The sequence below is a fragment of the Aricia agestis genome, chromosome 17 (genome assembly GCF_905147365.1).
Source record: "Aricia agestis chromosome 17, ilAriAges1.1, whole genome shotgun sequence".
Taxonomy (NCBI): domain Eukaryota; kingdom Metazoa; phylum Arthropoda; class Insecta; order Lepidoptera; family Lycaenidae; genus Aricia; species Aricia agestis.
In genome coordinates this window covers 12,512,790-12,532,804 of record NC_056422.1, presented here as the reverse complement: position 1 = coordinate 12,532,804, position 20,015 = coordinate 12,512,790, and the positions used below count along the sequence as shown (strand labels likewise).

Below are 20,015 nucleotides of genomic sequence, written 5' to 3'. Positions count from 1 at the left end.
AATATATATTAAGTATTTAATAAGTAAGGCACATAATATGAACACCACTAATCTAAATAGCCTTTAGAAAATTATGTAAAGCCACCTCTTTACATGAAAAATAAAATAAAAAATCAAAAAATAAAATAAAACTTCATGCAAGGTAAAAGCTGGCGAGTCTGGAAAATTCACATTTCTTAGCTCCGATTTTGATCTTCCTTTAAAAAAAATCGTCAAGACTCAAGCAGTTGCACGGTCTTCTAAAAGTTTAAAGATTAAAGAATTCGACTCCAGAGTGTTTTTGAGGGAGAGCTGAGGGGTTAAATTTTTGAATGTACAGTAATACCCCGACTTACGCTTATAGGTACCTCGTTTTACGCGAATTCGGAGATACGCGGTTTTTCATTAATCATTTCCATTTCATTAATGGTGAATCAGTGTCGGATCCTAAACAAATCGATAGCACAATACAAAAAGTGGTAAATTTAATAAAAAAAAATACATTTAGAGGTCAATGACGATGACATTTAATATACCTCGTTTTACGCGAATTCGGAGATACGCGGTTTTTCATTAATCATTTCCATCATTAATGGTGAATCAGTGTCGGATCCTAAGCAAATCGATAGCACAATACAAAAAGTGGTAAATTTAATAAAAATACATTTAGAGGTCAATGACGATGACATTTAATCTAGAATTTATAGATTTACACAATCCAGCCCTAACAATAATTGATGAACAAAAAATACATTTAGAGGTCAATGACGAGGACATTTAATCTAGAATTTCTAGATTTACACAATCCAGACCTAATAATAATTGATGAACTTATAGAAATGCGTAAGCATGAGCAAGACATTAAACAAACTGTTCAGGCAACATTATTAGAATATCTGAAGGCTTCGACACCAAAATAACTTTGGTTTAGGTTACTTTATTTATAGCAATGTAAATTGTTTCATTTGACAGCATTTTTCATTTAATATTTTTCTTCTAAATGATTGTTTTCTGTAGACTCTGGTCCCTATGAAACGTATTTTATATGTGTTTATAAGCAAAGTTGAACTCCGACTTACGCGAATTCGACATCGCGCGATCGCTCGGTCCCACCTATCGCGTAAGTACAGCAATACCCCGGGTATCTACTCCAAAAAATGTCTCCAAAAGTGTTTAAATAGTAATAATGATAATAGCCACGACTTTAAATGAGTACATAAAAGAGAGGTGTTTTTCTTTTTATTATTATTTTGTTTAATTTTTCACTTAATTTACCACTTAAAGTCGGTTATGTACCACTTATGTTCTGCGACTGCTTTCTGTTATAAAATCGAGTCAAATAAAAATGTCATCTTTAAAATTGTAAATTTAAGTTACTTGTAGGTAACTGTGACTGTAAATGAATGTTACTCTTGGGTAATTGATCCGCAATTCCCATTAATTTTCACTGGCAATAGCCCTAAAAAATGCGGCTCGTTGCATCCTTTTAAAATGTGCGCGTAATGAAGGGTGCTAACTGCTAGTACTCGCGTCGGCAGTAGTAGCCCAGGGTGCGGCACTTCTGGCAGAGATGCTGGGGGTGGATCTTGGACTGGTCACTCACGTCCAGCCCGTCTGGCTTCTCCAGAGGCCTCTGAAATTATACGAAGAAAGCTGTTAATCCTTGCCATAGATGGAATGTAAAGGTTGTAAAGAGCATATCATGAAAATTTCACGAAGGATCGTAGTATTTTTTTCATCTTTAAAGCATCAGCAAACATCCCCTCCGCAGTGATTTCATTGAGGACAGCACACCTTAGGAATTGGCTGAATGCAGATTACTTTTCTTTTATTTTTGTTACATAGCTGTAAGCCATAACATTTTTATGTACTTATATTATTTTATTTTAAAATTGTAATTTTTCATTTTTTTAGTAAAAGATGGCCCGGTGCGAGTTTTTTACACTGGTTCTTCTCGGCGGGGTAGTTCCCGAACCGGTGGTAGGCATCGTAGTTTCTTCGTCCTTTCTACGACTTTCAAAAAGTGTATCATGATACCCATTTTGAATAAAAAGATATTTTATTTATTTATATTTTATATTTATCTAGCAAGTACCAAGAGTGTCAACTTCTTTATGTTCCATCCTATCGGGATGGAATATAAGGAAGTTGACATGCAGCCTCTATCGATGCAGCCTCTAACTTGGGCTACAATGAGCTGCTAATGCCAGTTTATAGATTTTGACAGTAGCGCTGGCTGCAGTAAAATTTTGACAATCAAAAAGGTTGTTGAATAGAACTCCTTTCAAAAAACTTAGAAGCCAGTGAGAAACGGCCACTTTGCAGTTTGGAGACGAGAATGCTTTCTAATGTCTGTACACACTCCAACATTCATCATTATTTTGTCCAAAAGTGGCCGAAACTTAAGCTGTAAATACCCACTACTATGATCTACACGTAGACGTAATTAGTCAAAATTAGCTAAGGCCCAATTTCACCAGCGACTGTTAAAGTTATTGCTCAAATTAGTATCACGTTACCGCTTTCTTTTTTTCATAATATGAATGGAGGAGAAGGCGTAACATTTTAACCCATCAATCCCCAAGCGGCAGCCGGCTGCCGCATAACAATTGAAAATCTATTGTGTCTGCGATACCCGCGATGGGAAGCTGTTAACACTAACAGACGGTGGTGAAATTGGACCTAAAGCTGAAGTCTAATCACATAAAGGCCATACCTGTTTATGTGGGAAGACATTGATCCCACACTTGATGCAGTCCTGGCCGTTGTTGGCCCATGAGTTGCCGCTCATCCACTTGCGCTTGCACTTCGGACACTTGTACTCGCCGAAGCACCGCTTCTTGCCTTGGTATGGCGTCAGACCCTCGCCTTTAGGACGTGCCTGGAATTGACGAAGATGGTGTTAAAATTGGCAGGTATATATATTTTTTTTATGAAATAAGGGGGCAATCGAGCAAACGGGTTCGACACACGCAGCATCAGAAGAGCTGTAGGTGCGTCGCCGGCCTTTTAAGAGGGAATAGGGTAATAGGGGAGGGTTGGGAAGGGGATAGGGGAGGGTAGGGAAGGAAATAGGGGAGGGTAGGGAAGGGAAAAGGGTAGGGGATTGGGCCTCCGGCCGGTAAACTCACTCACTCGGCGAAACACAGCGCAAGCGCTGTTTCACGCCGGTTTTCTGTGAGCCCGTGGTATTTCTCCGGTCGAGCCGACCCATGGCTATCCCACGTCACAAAGTTTATTGTTGGTAATTGGTGCGAAGACGTTTGATGTGCCAGAGTAGAGACTGTATGTCCAAAGCAAGTTAAAAATCGAATATAGTCAAAATCATTTCGACAGTGAACTGTCGAATTAAGAGAATTTGTTAGACATCTTCTATTGTGTTAATATCATAGACATAATATATACATGGTTAATATTATTAATTTTCGTTCGTTTTTAAACGAATTATACGTCTTGTGAATTTGTATTTTGCTTTGTGAGTTGCAAATTTGCAATTCCAGCGCGAATAGTCCCGAGTTCGGACTAAAGACTACGATTGCAGTTTATTCAAAACAAAGCGTCATTGTGCCAATATCAAATAAAGCTGTGGTTTGTACGATTTATCATATCAAACTTGTGGACAAGGAGCGTGCTTTTCCACTTATCGCACATAGGTTACTCTGGCCTCAATAGATGATACAAAGATATGAATTTCAATCAGTAACTTTGTTATTTGAGAACGCTGTGTTTATATCTTTAAGGTAAAGGTACCTATTCCCATTTATATCATAAACAACTAAAATGACTGGGACGAAAATTTTCACAGAGGCCCATTCATATGATACCTAAGTATTCGTAAATCGAATGACCCAAGATTAACAAATGGAGGTGATTAAAATTTTAATAATTAATATTAAATATAAAGACGTGCATATTATTCGTAGTATTTAATAGGCCAAGTCCAGGGCCGATTTGAAGAGGGTTCTTAAGAATCTTTTTGAACTCTTCCAATCTTGCAAGATATGATAGTTTTGTTCTTAAACTGGCGTTACGGGTACTAGCTTCTCCCGTGTATAGAATAAATTATTCAATAGTAAGAATTATAAAAATAACCTGCATTATATATTTTGGCAGCCTGCCTATTGGGCTGCCGCTGAAATAGTCTGAAGCCGACCGCGGCGAATGTGTTCAAACAGAAATGTTTTCGTTTCGTCGGTTATGGAAAATTTGTATTTTGTTTGAAAATGGAATATTTCCTTTTATCAATTATAGACCGCTTTATGTGGATAATGACGTAAATAACAAAGTTGATGATAGAGTCTGGTAGAGTACTACCAAATAAAATTAATAATTTTCAGAATCAAAATACTTTATAACTATTTCAAATGTCCTAAATAAAAGTATACAATAAACTCTCATCAACACCTCATTTGGCACTGACTATAATCGGTACTCACAAGACACAGTCATAGTAAAATTTTACTATGTCCTATCCAAACTCGAATCGAACAGTAGTCAACGTGGAATCAACACGCAGGACAACTACACATCTTGCGACAGCAATGCAACAGGCGTTATATAATATAAATGTTTATCAAAAATTTTGCATAGAAAATTTCTGACAGACAGATACCTGTTGCATTGCTGTCGCGAAACTGGCAAGACACGTAATTACCGCTTGTCTCCTTATCTCCTGAGCAAAAGTTTGTTATACGCATATGTATGATAGTATTTGATTCCTAGGCAGGTGGCGGACCTAAGTAATTTGGTCGCGTTAAGTCAAACCCATCCGACCGATCACAGCTAACATTGAATTGACATAAGCCGACCAAATGACGTAGGTCCGTCAACTGCCTAAGAATCAATTTCCTCGATGGTACATATTATACGGTTCTAGGAGTAGTGTAGTACTGACCTTCGGGCAATCCCCAATATAGTGTCCCTTCTTGAAGCACAGATGGCACATGTAGGCTGGTGGGGGAGGGCGCGGGGGGCGGCGGAGGGACAGCGCCAGCAGCTGTTCTGCCAGCGAGGCAGTGTCGTCGGACTGCGCGGAGCCCGGCGCCGCCGTCGGCAGAGGCCCCCATACTGAGCCGGGCACCCACTGGAAAGGTGAAATACATGGTCAAAATGTGGAAAAATTATGCTTTTAAAAGGTTGAGTAATTCTGGTTTAAATATATAAGTACTATCAGAGAAGTTGACTCCTATGCAAATCGGGGACCTAAGTAGTTTGGTCGCGTTACGTCAAACCCAGCTGACAATTAACATTGAATTGACATATTCGACCAAATAACGTTGGTCTGTCAATTGCATAGGAATCAACTTCCTCGATGGTACATACAAAAAAGAATGCATAAACAGGATGTAAAAATACATGTGGCACTCGGATACTGCCGCGGAAAATTTTTGGAAAATTTTTGTACGTGGGAGAGCCATGCTTCGGCACGAATGGGCCGGCTCGACCGGAGAAATACCACGTCCTCACAGAAAACCGGCGTGAAACAGCGCTTGCGCTGTGTTTCGCCGAGTGAGTGAGTTTACCGGAGGCCCAATCCCCTACCCTATTCCCTTCCATACCCTCCCCTATTCCCTTCCCTTCCCTACCCTCTCTTGTTTCCCTATTCCCTATTAAAAGGCCGGCAACGCACCTGCAGCTCTTCTGATGCTGCGAGTGTCTATGGGTGACGGAAGTTGCTTTCCATCAGGTGACCCGTTTGCTCGTTTGCCCCCTTATATCATAAAAAAAAAAAAAATCTATTGCATAGCTGTTTTATCAACTTATGCAATTATAATTCGCATACGTCTAGTCGCACGCACATAAACGCTTTGCCGAAGATGTACGGCAACGCCGCGCCGCACCGATCGCTCGGCCTCGGGCAGTCGGTGTTAGGGGGTGCCCACTACACATTCCCACCACTGCAACTCCTGTGTCGCCGGGATCAACAGTCGTAACCAACCACGAAACTCTTTGATATGATTTTGACCAGAAATTTACAATGTGTTGGTTACTGCTTATTAGTTATTACATTGATAGTTGATACAGTAGCAGGCACCAGGTAGCTCTACCATGAGTTTAAACCTAAGTAATAATCGATACTCGATTTACGGATTCGGTATCGAGTGTCGATAAAAACTATAGCTTTCAACTCATGGACCATGGTAGAGCTAATAGATACTGGAAGTTGGTCATGTTTATAATTTAACACCGGAATTTAGTGTAAGTGTCTAAACACACTAGGCAGAAGTTACGCGGCGGAAATTCCGCATGATCACGCCCGCAATATATTTTAAATTACCGATGACACACTATTCCGTCGCGTTCCGTCCGTATATTGCATGCGTTTGACATTGCGGACGTAATCATGCGGAATTTCCGCCGCGTAACTTCGGCCTAATGTGTTTAGGCACTAGCTGGCGCTACTAACATATTATGAATGTAAATCACCTTTAATTGCTTGCCTTTTTAACAAAAAATGAAGTATGTATGTATTTAAAATATTGTAGTAATTGAAGATTGAGTGCCAATTGTCTTTGCGTAAATGTTAAGAGGAGTCCACACCGCCCTTTTTTCCATACAAACGTTGTCCCCTGTTTCCTCCCTGGATAATGCTAGTAGAGTTATAATTTTTTTCCTGAATATCTACGGCCACTAATACGATATCCCTATGTTTTCTTTTTCTTCATAATTTAATTATTAAATAAGATACATACGTTCAAAACCCAAAAATATGGCCAGATTTTCCGTCGTGTTCAAACGTCCAGAAAACCGATTTGGCTAGATTATACAAAAAAAATAAAACATAGGAACATAGCTCAAGCCTTTCTTTAATCTTTGATGAAAAAAGTACTTAAATCGGTTAAGTTTTGGAGAAGGAATCAGGGGACAACGAATCGTTGATTTTCTGCAGTCGTATTGCGTTCTGCGGTATAGGCTTGAGGTAAGGGAGACAGCTATATATATTACACTTTTTTTTCATTTCTCTAGCCCCTGGTGTATCCTCTTAAAGACCGCATACTACTGAAACGAGGCACCTGCGTGTAGTAATGAGTCAGAACTCAGAGTAATCCCTGAAAGTTAAATATAATATTGATAGACACTAGCAACTGTAATTTTTGATCGTCGAACGCTAGACAAATAATGGCGGCAAAACTCTTAGCAATGAGCACTGATTGGTGCGTGCCCGCGCATCTGTTTAAAGAATTATAATTCGTTCCAATTTTGTAACGCGTGCGTTGACGCCGTGACTCAGTATGTGCGTAAAGATTTTGTCAGTTATCACGTAAAAATAACCTCAAAAATAATTAACTTCGCTTTTACGCTTTGACTGAAAGTAAATCCTAGTCGTATGACCTATAATTAATTCTCAGTTTTTTTTCATAGAAGTTTATCTAATATAACTTACTCAACTGCGTTGTTTATTTGTTGGTGTTTTAGTGATAGATTTTTTAATGTTAGCCAATCAAAAGCGCTAAATAGATTAACAGCCAGGAAACTTTAGAAATATTTCTAGCCTTATTTTTAGCCATAAAAGACCATAAAATATACTTAGATACGATCTCAGGAAATAACATAGGCTTAAATATAAACTAAGAACTCCTATCCACTCGTCTCTTCAGACATAATTTCAGGACAGAAATATAAGAACTTCAGTGACAGAAGGAAAGCAAATGTAGAGTCGATTTAAGGCTACTCCTGGAAACATGTCATGGCTATCGCGCAAAAAGTCAACAAACACATTTTTCTAGCGTTATAAAATTTATTAGTACTATATATACCACACGTGGTGAATATCAAAAATAATAGTTTAAAAATAGTTTATTGTGTTTGCAATAAAATAAATTATCTCCCACATTTAACCTCCCACTGTATGAGTTATTGGAACTCGACGTTGCCGCTTTGCCAGATACTGATGGGTTGGCAATTTGGCGGTCATAATATGTTTTATGACCATAAAAAGAGTCCCGAGCTGTCTTCCAAAGTTGGTACAAAAACTCAATCGACAATGGGTACTTATGAGCCGACCCCTTTTTCTACTCTGTACCTTTTTTTAATAGAGCTTTGGGCCACCAAACATTTCCACCGCTGTATTTTCTGTATCAACAGGATCGACAGCGGTATCCAACCACGAAGCCTCTGATATGATCACAGAGAGCCCGAGGGACATGCTAAAGCTGTTTTAGGAATCGCAAAGTTAAGACTGATTGACATGTCCCTCTACTGTGCCACAATATTGTAATACTGTGGCTGTGCCTCTACCTACTATGATTCTTTGCTTAACTCCTGTAAAAGTATTTTAAAGCCTGCTCTGTTGGTGACACAACAATAGCCAATTATTTTCTTTCGATTCTGGGTATATTTCTATCAATTATTTTAATGGCTCCTAATTCTTATAAAAATCAGCCTAATAGTTTTCGAGTGCATTCAAAGCAAGTTAAAAAAACATTATCAAAATTACCACAGCAACTCCAAAGACTTAGGTCACTATAACTTTACAATCTGTGCGTAAGTGTTTGTGCGTGTAAAAACATCCCAACAAACATTTGGCCGGATGTGATGCGGTGACATCTGATGATCGCTTTGAGCTCCGACACCGAATGTGCGTAAGTCCGTTTGTATTCATTTTAATCTTAATGTGCACATAATTTGTTTGTCCATATCAAATTTCAGCAAAATCGGTTCAGCGGTTTGGGCGTGAAGAGGTAACAGACAGACAGACACACTGTCGAATTTATAATACGAGTAAGATACGAGTATACTTTTTTGTAATGTAAGTTGCGCCAAAACTCGTTTATCGCGCGGGAACCGTACATTTTTTCGGAACAAAAAGTATCCTATGTCCTTTCCCGGGACTCAAAGTATCTCCATGCCAAATTTCAGCAAAATCGGTCCAGCGGTTTGGGCGTGAAGAGGTAACAGACAGATAGACAGATAGACAGACAGACCGACAGACTGACAAACTTTCGCATTTATAATATTAGTATAGATGAGTAAGTATGGATTTATCTTCGCATCCTCCTCTAGTGCGTTCATTCCATGCAATCCATGCACGTAAGTTCAGATGAACTTTAATAAGCCACCAACAAGTGATATGAACCAAACAGGTAGCGCTAATAATAGAGTTATATTGGAGTAACATGTGCACCGTGCAGCGCGTGGTTTCCTGCTGACTCCTAATTCGAAACAGTTACTACTCACTACTAAATACCAGCCAGAAATTCCCTAGCTTAGTAAGTAGTTCGGGAGTTTGGTAAAACAGTAGAGAATAGAAGAAAATTTTCTGGCAGCTTATAGTATATGTAACATAAAAGGCTATATTAAATAGGACATTTTCCCTTTATTCCTATTTAGAGAAAAAAGGGAATGCAGAAAAAAAAAACATATCAGTTAATGGACGAAAAAATACGTCTTATTTCTTACAAGATTTTTTTTTGTTTTAGGTATAGCTTTTTCCATTCTGTTTCTATAAACAGAATGAAAAAGCTCTACCAACATGAGCGAAGCTCTATAAATGAAGAATTCTTCTTGTTTAGCCATAGAAAGTTCTCATAACTAGAGTAACTGAAATAAACAAGGTCAATGTACGAAAACGTGCTCTGACTGGACTCTACTACGGCTTCTTACAGACGAACGGCACTATTGTCGACGGCAGTTGACGGCTGCCGTCGACTGCTGTCGAAGCTTGCCGTGTCCTCTAGCTGGTTTGAGATTTTTGCTTTTGATACTTTTATGCATTCACGTCGAATATTGTATACAGGGTGTAACAAAATTAAGAGTTGAGGTGTGTGTTTCCTTCATAAAGAGTTCACTGTAAAAGTAGCTAAGATTTGTAACACTCTATAGAACTACAATAGTTTGGGACAAATTTTTTGATTCGATTTATCGACTATTGGTGCGTTAGGCAGCATAGGATTTATGAAAAATCAGCATCATTTTGGTGTTCGTAAAACTCTATTTAAACTTTTATATTTTGATCTGATGTTCTCTACTTAACAAATTTTAATTCTACGATAGTTATAGCAATCTGAACCAATGCATTAACACTGGTTTATACACTTTATGTCGTCACATGAGCCTGTGGAACATAACATAAATGATACGAGAAGTATAACATAACATCAATTATTCTAAGAAAAACACTCCATAAAAGTTGGTGTTATGTTTACAGCTTGGCCTTATAAATTATAATAAGATTAAGACTTGACAGATTTTAGTTTATAATTTGGAGTTCTGTATAATAAACGAATTAAAGTAATTATTACGTACCCAGCCTAACCATTGCCTTATTGTTTTCACATCGATAAAAACTATACTATAATTTTTTGATTGAAAAAAATATACTTACTTAATTAAAAGTTTTAGTTTTTACCTATAATAAATTATTATTATAAAAGTTTGATGCTAACATTTAGTCAGCGAAGCGAACGAGCCATTATGCCAATTTTACAAACTCAAATTTTAACTAAGACTTGTTTAGCACTTGAAAAAACATTAAAACACCCTTTTAAAAACACAAAATTTATGCTTTTTACTGTCCGGGCAACAGTTGGGTATAGAAAAATAAGAAAGCGACCAGCATAGCTGCTGTTGGACACATGTTCAAATTGGCTTTATTTGTACAATTGTTTTGTTTACAACCGTAAATTGTGCACATATTTTGTTGTTTTTTAAATGCTTTTGTCAGTGGTACTTTTTATTTTTCTAAAAACTTTTTTGGATTTGTGACGATATTATCTGTTTTTATTATCGTTAGAAAAAATACGATTCCATAATATTATAGTACTACCAGATAAGTCGATTCCTATGCAGATGGGAGATTGACAGATTTTTAAGATGTTGCTCAGGAGTCAGGAATATTATTTAGGGTCCCGTTCCCAAAGGGTGAAAACGGGACCCTATTCATGACACTTCGATGTCTGTCTGTCCGTCTGTTTGTCTCCAGGCCGTATCTCAAGAACCGCTATAGCTAGAGTTCTGAAATTTTCACAGATTGTGTATATCTGTTGCCGCTATAACAACAAATACTAAAAACAAAATAAAATAAATATTTAAAGGGGGCTCCCATACAACAAACGTGATTTTTTTGGCCCTTTTTTGCTCGATATCAATAATGGCAACAGGTAGGCACTTGATATTTTCACAAAGGCCTTAATTATATGTCTACTTCAATATTTAAGAATAATATTAAAATAAAATAAAAAAATTAAGGGGGGCTCCCATACAAAAACACAATTTTTGGTCTATGTTTGCTCTATAACAGTACGGAAACCCTTCCTGCGCGAGTCCGACTCGCACTTGGTCGATTTTTTAGGTTTTTTTTGTCAATATTATTCTATACAACATTCTATGATTCTATACTGTAGATTTTTTTAGTGGATAGGGTGGGACATATTCATATTATGTTTTTATCCTTTCCCTTGACATCATGTTATTACTTAAGTACTAATTTCGTTTTAAAGTTCCTTGAAATTTAAAGAATTTATTAATTTAATGTTTCTTTCTTATAAGAGGATAGAGCTATGCCTTATCGCATTAAATAAAGCTTGCAAACTAATTCTATTTCAGTAAATATAGAAGTCGCTTTGCATCTCTAAAACAAATTTAGTTCAATAAAACTAATTACAAATCATCATCAGCTCAACTACTTACATTATGAAACATTTTCAGTCGTATAATTATAACTAAGCCGCGGCTAATTTCGATTACAATTAAACTATCTCCCAACCTTGCCGACGAAAATACCTTATCGTTCTTCTCGTCTACCAGGTAGAGCCAGCCCAGCAGCGCCTGGGGGCAGCTGTCGATGTTGCCGCACCACTGGGGCAGTTCCCCCGCGATGGCCGTCGGTGACATTACATCGGTAACACAACACTTTTCTTGGAATAAAAAAAAATAACTGTCAAAAATTAAAAAATCTGAAATTCGAAATTGGAATATCGATGCTTCGAGCCCGGTTTTACATGAGTTGGCCGGGTGCGTGTATTTTTGGACGCGGGATGCGTACGCGCCGGCTCGCTCGTGACTGCTCCTTAAGACGGGAGATGGCGTAGGGACTAGGGATGGAATATCGAATTTATATTTTCGATAAGGTTTTCGTTAAAGTCAGCAATTTTGTCTGTGCTAGAACTTTCAGTCAGTTTCAATTTATCAGGGCGAGCGAAGCGAGCCCTAGTATATCCCACAATGTATACATTGTGTGGTATACTTTACGGAAAAACTATCACGCCTATTGATTTGTGCTTTAACATAGTAATTTTTATTTATAAGTTGTTATCATCAATCCGTCAAGATGTGACGACGCGAGCCCTCACAAAGCTCGGCATTTAACTAGTTAGATAAAGGTAAAAGAAATAAATAGTTATTTTTAAATTATATAAATTTACAGTATAACTGCATTGTAACTTCATACCAGGCAACATTTGAAATACCCTCAAAACAGACATTGTAATTATTTTTATATTTTATCAATTTGTAATTAAATGCTAAAAACTTTCCTTGAACCCAAAGTAATGTATTCTATCCATACTTACTTACTGATATTATAAATCTGTGTGTATGTCTGTAACCTCTACACGATCTACCCGCTGAACCGATTTTGCTGAAATTTGGTGTGGTGATACTTTGAGTCCCGGGAAATGACATAGAATACTTTTTAACCGGATAAATGTATGGTTCCCTCGCGATAAACAAACTTGGCGCAATATCCAGGCCTCTATAATATGAATCTATGCACTCTTTCCAGATCCAGATAGCCCCACGCTTCAATCATGTAGAAAAAATATTCCTTCTGCCATCTTCGTTGTCGGTTACAAACGAAGAATTCTATTTAAGATTAAATAGAAGTCTTTGGTTACAAATACCGCGACTTAAAAATTTAATAAATTTATCGATAGTCTTGAACTTTCAGACGTGTACATCACTAGGGAACATGTGGGCGCTCCCTCCGGACTCCTTGGAGCAATATTTTCGTTCAGCCTCTGTACCACGAGACTCTTACGATACTTTCATTTTGCTGCATGGTACAGGGAATCAATGCAACAGTGTTTAGTGATTTTCGTTTGTAATTATTTTATATTTTATGACTGCGAGCATAATATAATTATTGATTTTGTTTATGTAGGTTCTCAATATAAAAACTATATGGTAACATTTTATAACTTTACGCCTGAATATAATCAAGTATCTATAGCGTTTACTTACTTAGATTAATAATAATAATAATGTCTATGGACGCTTCACACCACGTCAGTCTGGCACCGTGCTAAGTACCTAAAGGACTTGTGTTACAGGTACCAGACAACGAAAATATATTTAATACTTTTAGACTATACATATGTTTAAGATTTTTATTATATTATACACATATTTAATACACATCCATGACCCAGGAACTTTGAAAACTTTTTGTTCGGTCGGCGGGATTCGAACCCGCGACCCCTGGCTTGAGCCACCAACAGCCCATCAACTGAGCCACAGAGGTCGTCAGATTGAGATACTCAACTCGGCAGCTTAATATTATAGTAACGTTGAAGAATAAGCTGACATTACTAAGTTACAATGAATTCTTTGAGAATATTGTTTTGGTCAAACCTCTTCATCACCAATATGAAGTATGCGATAAATAACGTAATAATAAATCTTTCTGGATTTAGGGTTCAGTAGAGTAATGAAAAACTCTTTAAAACTTTTAAACGTGTTGCTAAAAGTTTAGTTCAGTTATTCAGTATTACAACGGATGTAAATAGTTCGCAGTTACAAAGGGAAATCCATATCCATACTAATATTATAAATGCGAAAGTGTGTCTGTCTGTCTGTCCGTCTGTCTGTCTGTCTGTTACCTCTTCACGCGCGAACCGCTGAACCGATTTTGCTGAAATTTGGCATGGAGATACTTTGAGTCCCGGGAAAGGACATAGGATAGTTTTTATCACGAAAAAATGTACGGTTCCCGCGCCATAAACGAATTTTGACGCAACGGAGTTGCGGGCGTCATCTAGTGAGTAAAATATATTAATTATTCTTCCAAATCACAGAAGTAAATGTGTGATATTTGTGTTGGCTATTACGCATTAACCAATTTGGATAATATTTAGTATAAATTTCTTTAGAGTGCCTTTAAAAGACATAAAAAGGTTTTCATCTCGGGATACTGTACTTTTCCGCGCGATGAATGAATTTCAGTGCAAAGATGTTACCGAGACACATCTGGCACAACAATATGAACATAGAATAATATGATACGTGGGAGAGCCATGCTTCGGCACGAATGGGCCGGCTCGACCAGAGAAATACCACGTTCTCACAGAAAACCGGCGTGAAACAGCGCTTGCGCTGTGTTTCGCCGAGTGAGTGAGTTTACCGGAGGCCCAATCCCCTACCCTTTTCCGTTTCCTCCCCTATTCCCTTCCTTTCCCTTCCTTACCCTGCCCTCCCCTAATATCTTAAAAGGTCGACAACGCACCTGCAGCTTTGCTGATGCTGCGAGTGTCCATGGGCGACGGAAGTTGCTTTCCATCAGGTGACCCGTTTGCTCGTTTGCCCCCTTATTTCATTAAAAAAACATAGAATATGAAAGAGATTGGCACATACGGAACCCTGGCTATATCACTGGCTCGTGCTTAGCTGTTTTTTGTGGCGAACTAAACCCACTTGTGAAGGAGAAATATTTTTCTAACATTACTCATTGGGCGTTCTCGGGCGGTTCTGAGAACTCTTGTTTTGTGATTTACGGTTTATTTTAAGTGTGCTTTTGTTTTAAGAGTTTGTTAAAGGAGGTATTATTGAAACGAGCGGAGTGATCGCCTTAGTATTTTGAATGTGGCATAATATTATAATAGATGACTAGCTGTCCCGGCAAACATTGTTTTGACATACAATGATTTTCCCTGTTTTCCTGCTCTTCTCTTGAAGTTTTTTCTAATTTTTTTTTCTATAAGCCTTACGGAGCTCGAGACCTTTCCAACGAATGCAAAACCGTGGAAATCGGTTCGTGCGTTCTGAAGTTATAGCGTCAGGAAGGAAAACCCGACTTATCTATACTAATATTATAATTCTGCAGAGTTTGTTAGTTTGTTTGTTTGTTTGTTTGTTTGAACGCGCTAATCTCAGGAACTACTGGTCCGATTTAAAAAATTCTTTCAGTGTTAGATAGCCCATTGATCGAGGAAGGCTATAGGCCATATTTTATCACGCTAAGACTAATAGGAGCGAAGAAATAGAGGAAAGTGTGGAAAAAACGGGGGGAAATTATTTGAAAGGGCTTATTTGAACGCGCTAATCTTAGGAACTACTGGTCCGATTTGAAAAATTTTTTCAGTGTTAGATAGCCTATGCATCAAAGAAGGCCATAGGCTATATTTTATTATTCTACAACTAATAGGAGCTAAGAAATAGAGGAAAATGTGGAAAAAACGGGGGAAATTATATGAAATTGCTTATTATCTTAAGATTCTTAAGAAATACTGGAACAATTTTTATGTTATTTGGCAAACATGAAGAATAGACCACGTTAAGGGACATAGGCTATTTTTTTGCGGAAAAATGTACGGTCGCGAGAAATTCCTAAATTACGCAAGCGAAGCCGCGCGGAACATCTATATACAATAAAATTGTAGGAAAGTCAATGCTGTACATTGAATATTTTTGTACAATATATAATACTTAGGACGTGATCTACTATACTAACGCGGACGAAGTCGCGGGCAACAGCTAGTTTTTATATATTAAGATTAGACATTTACAAAAGTAGGAATAACATGGGAATAACTTATTATTTTAAGCAAGTATTCTATGTGTTGTGACGGTGTCAAGTGACGGATTAAACCTTAATCATTGAGGTATAAGTACTACGTAGTACATACATCTTAATGCCCTTAATCAAATAAGGATATTGCCTACGGCATCACGTCTGAGGGGGCATCAGAAGAAGCAAACAAAATCCGTCCTTAAGCATTCCTTAGGGCATTACGTCTCACTCTCGGGTCACCAAAGTCCAAAAACCACACCAAAATAAGTTTCTAGGAAAACTAATGTTTTTAGGTGGTAAACGTAATCCATGGCAGGTATGTCAGTAGCAGTGCCGAATCTATACTGAGATGTAAGTATGTACTACGTACGTAGTAAGTAAGTAACTCAATGCGAATTTATGTTTTTTTATGATTGTAGGCTACTTTATTTCAGCCTGTACGAAATCTACCGGGCCCCATGTAAGACCGCGGCCTATACGGCCTATGCGTCTGCTGTCTGTCTCTACTCTCTAATCTCTATGATGGTGTATGTACACAGCTTTATTCAAAGGCACACAGCTGACAGCACAACACACACACATGAAGATTGGAGACAGAAAAAGCTACCTATTGGATATTTTCCTTCATTATATTATTATGTAGCTAGTTCTAATAATTATTATTATCGGTCAACTATCATGAGCCTCAAACCTTCTAGAATATAGCGTAACGCCTCAGTGGTTTAGTGGTTTAGGCCTTAGAACGTGGCTATTGACTGGAACTGGGTTTGGTCTGCTGCAAAATATGTTATTTCTAAGTAATAGACAGAGAGAGAGGTAAACATAATATTTTCACATTCAGCAATCGTTTTAGTATTTCCATGAAATGAATTGACTTCAAGGAAGCAAAGAGCATCATTAGTTATAGACCTAGATCGTTCTATCATGATAGATGTCTATATTATTTCATTCATAAGTCACAAAATGTCACGGCGGTATGCAGCGGGTGAGGGTCCCGCTCGCTCGTTGCGCTCAATTAAGCGCGCGCGCACCAATTGAGCTGATTGGAGACGTGGGGATACCACTCACCACGGAATAGTACCCATTTAAAATATGGGAAAATTAGGGGATTTAGTGAACTCTAGTTTATGGACCTGTTATACAGTCTTATTTAAGCCGAGCAAAACTTAAGATTTCGTACGAGGCAGAGCCATGCTTAGGCACGAATGGGCCGGCTCAACCGGAGAAATACCACGTTCTCACAGAAAACCGGCGTGAAACAGCGCTTGTGCTGTGTTTCGCCGAGTGAGTGAGTTTACCGGAGGACCAGTTCCCTTCTCTATCCTCCCCTATTCTCTTCCCTTCCCATCCTTACCCTCCCCTATTACCCTTTTCCTTCTTAAAAAGCCGGCAACGCACCTGCAGCTCTTCTGATGCTGCGAGTGTCCATGGGCGACGGAAGTTGCTTTCCATCAGGTGACCCGTTTGCTCGTTTGCCCCCTTATTTCATAAAAAAAAAACGTTCGAAGAAACTGGAGGAGGCAATCATCATTGTATTGACTGCCTCCTCCAGTTTCTTCAATTGATCTGTTACCAGCAACCAATGAGTTTCTAAAATACTAGAGTAGCAGTGTCTTACAAAAGATTCTCAGAAATGCGTAACCACTTTTTTGTTAAAAAGACAATGTCAAGTCATATATTCGTTATGTCATTATGTATGTGAGATATGCCTGCAGGCATCTTCGAAGTGGCAACGCGTTGCTACCGTAAACTTCCAATCTAGTTACGTTAGTAACATAGAATATCATTGCCAGCAACGATCTGTCTGATCGTTATAATTATAGGTCTACCAGAATCTGATGGCAAAAATTGAGAAAGTAAATTGACTCTAGCAATACCGGGGTAATTGCAATAAAACATTTTGATTCGTTTTTTTTTCCTTATAGCGGCTGATTCTGTGTGTTAAACATGCAAATATATAAATTCAGCCAGCCATCAGATTCTGGTAGACCTCTAGTAAATCAGTGGATTTTCCAATACTGCGTGCGCACCCACTTCTTGCCCACCCAATTCTTGCCCCAAAAAATAAACACCGCGACTTCCCGATCCTCTTCTATTTTTGTCGAGCGATCTTAAAACTGTGGGCGTCCTATACAGTTGTAGTGACTAGTGTACATAGTTAAACTTCTTTTATAAAACCTTATTATTTTGTACTCTTTAGTTTATGATATTTTGACTTGTTTACTTTTTGATAGATTTTGTCATTACATTAAAAATTATTCAGCTTGAACATCGAGTACGTATTTTCCAAATATTCTTCTTTGCACCTTCTAAACTAAAAGTCGGGCAAGCGATCGCCCTCGCAGTCCCGCGAGGACCTTGCCCAATTCACAGTAATTATTTATATGTACTACTAGCTGTTGCCCGCGACTTCGTCCGCGTGGACTTCAGTTTATAGCGCGCGATGTCAACAAAATTGGTGTCAAATTGGTGTCAAAAGTTTTTATAAAAAAACCCTGGTACCCCTTAAATCAAAACAGCTTTGCAGTGTGCACATAATATTTAAATTTTTAAAATTAAACTTTATATTTTATGCCAAATTTTTAAGCTTATTTAGCCCCCCAATTATACAACTTTACCCATAAACTATTTATCAATGATAGGTTTAAGGTTACGTCACTGCATAGATAAAGTACTGATTTATTAAATAACGTTATATAGAAATAACAATCAAAAAAATCGAAAAGTAAATGTAAGATAATACCACCTCTTATAGAAATACTTTTGGGCAAGCGTTAGCGCTATGTAGAAGACGCACGGCGCCATCTATTATAGATTTTTGAAACTAACTTAATTTGAACAAATTTACGCATTTTCACCTCCTTACAACGCTTTTTTCAGTAAAAAAAGTAGCCTATGTCCTTTCTCAGGCTTTAGACTGTCTGTATACAAAATTTCATAACAATCGGTTCGGTAGTTTTGGCGTGAAAGCGAGACAGACAGACAGACAGACAGACAGAGATACTTTCGCATTTATAATATTAGTATAGATTTACCTTAGCCTTGAGACGCTATCAACTGTTTACTACCCCTTTTTGACATGCTATCGCCTATCGCGTTCATAATTCAAATTTTGTAGCAATAGTGATAGCAGATATATCACTATTGCTACAAAATTTGAATTATTTCAGTAAAAATCCTCAATATGGCAACCCCAGTCGTGTCGGATATTAAAACGAGTCCCACTTTCATTGCCGCTCAATGGTACAGCGTAATAGAATATAGACCGACTGTACACTCCGACACATTCGATACTTAGCAGATGTACTTCTGAAATTGATTCACGCGGTCCTACTTTATTTGGTCGGGCTACGCCAATTCAATGTAAAGCGTCGGCACTCGGCTCGGTTTGCCTAACCTAATAACATAAGGGGTTGGAATTTATCAAAATCCTTTCTTAGCGGACGCCTTCGTCATAACATCTACCTGCATGCAAAATTTCAGCCCGATCGGTCCAGTGGTTTGGGATGTGCGTTGATAGATCACCATGTCAGTCAGTCACCTTTGAGTTTTATATAAAAATTCTATTGTCTTTATATACAAAACTCAAAGGTAAAACATAAAGCAAAGCGAAAAACATAAGGCAAAGACGTCTATTGTCTTCTTTATATATAAAACATGTATAAAAGGTACAATCAATTTTTATATCGTTGCAAATTGCCATCAATAACGCTAGACCACGTAGAATTCAGACATGAAAAGGCTAGTTCAAGCGTTTAAAAGTACATTAGCAACTTTGATTTTATACAAATAACTACAGAACTATTTTAGCAAATTACCTCGAGGCATTCGCGTAATTTCCAGGAACCAGTTTGCGTGTTTTGATTTCCGATAATGCTTATTGAAATCAATTAGGTTTTTCATTATTTTATTTGTTTTTTTTTTTTATGAAATAAGGGGGCAAACGAGCAAACGTGTCACCTGATGGAAAGCAACTTCCGTCGCCCATGGACACTCGCAGCATCAGAAGAGCTGTTGCCGGCCTTTTAAGAGGGAATAAAATAGGGGGGGGGGGGGGGAGGGATGGGAGGGGAAGCGAATAGGGGAGGGTAGGGAAGGGAAAAGGGTACGGGATTGGGCCTCCGGTAAACTCACTCACTTGGCGAAACATAGCGCAAGCGCTTTCACGCCGGTTTTCTGTGAGAACGTGGTATTTCTCCGGTCGAGCCGGCCCATTCGTGCCGAAGCATGGTTCTCCACGTTTTGCAATAAAGTTAAATCAATATTAAGTAAATTGAATTAAATATTACTCCTAGATAAGGCCCGCAATTCA

General features: G+C 38.1%; 1 protein-coding gene across 1 annotated transcript; it reads right to left on the bottom strand.

Annotated features, from left to right (window-relative positions):
- Positions 1 to 630: 630 nt before the first annotated feature.
- LOC121735544 (zinc finger CCHC domain-containing protein 24-like) lies at positions 631 to 11,996 on the bottom strand. The gene is made up of 4 exons (XM_042126395.1): positions 11,701 to 11,996; positions 4,874 to 5,062; positions 2,696 to 2,860; positions 631 to 1,612 (listed from the first exon to the last, which is right to left on the bottom strand). The coding sequence occupies exons 1-4, from the start codon at positions 11,809 to 11,811 to the stop codon at positions 1,499 to 1,501; spliced, it is 579 nt and encodes a 192-aa protein (XP_041982329.1). The 5' UTR covers positions 11,812 to 11,996; the 3' UTR covers positions 631 to 1,498.
- Between the last annotated feature and the right edge of the window lie 8,019 nt (positions 11,997 to 20,015).

Coding starts and splice junctions, on each gene's coding strand:
- LOC121735544 (XM_042126395.1), bottom strand. CDS start 11,811: ATGTCACCGACGGCCATCGCGGGGGAACTGCCCCAGTGGTGCGGCAAC. Junction 2,861..4,873: donor ATATTGGGGATTGCCCGAAG/GTCAGTACTACA, acceptor CGTCAATTCCAG/GCACGTCCTAAAGGCGAGGG. Junction 1,613..2,695: donor ATGTCTTCCCACATAAACAG/GTATGGCCTTTA, acceptor GTATAATTTCAG/AGGCCTCTGGAGAAGCCAGA.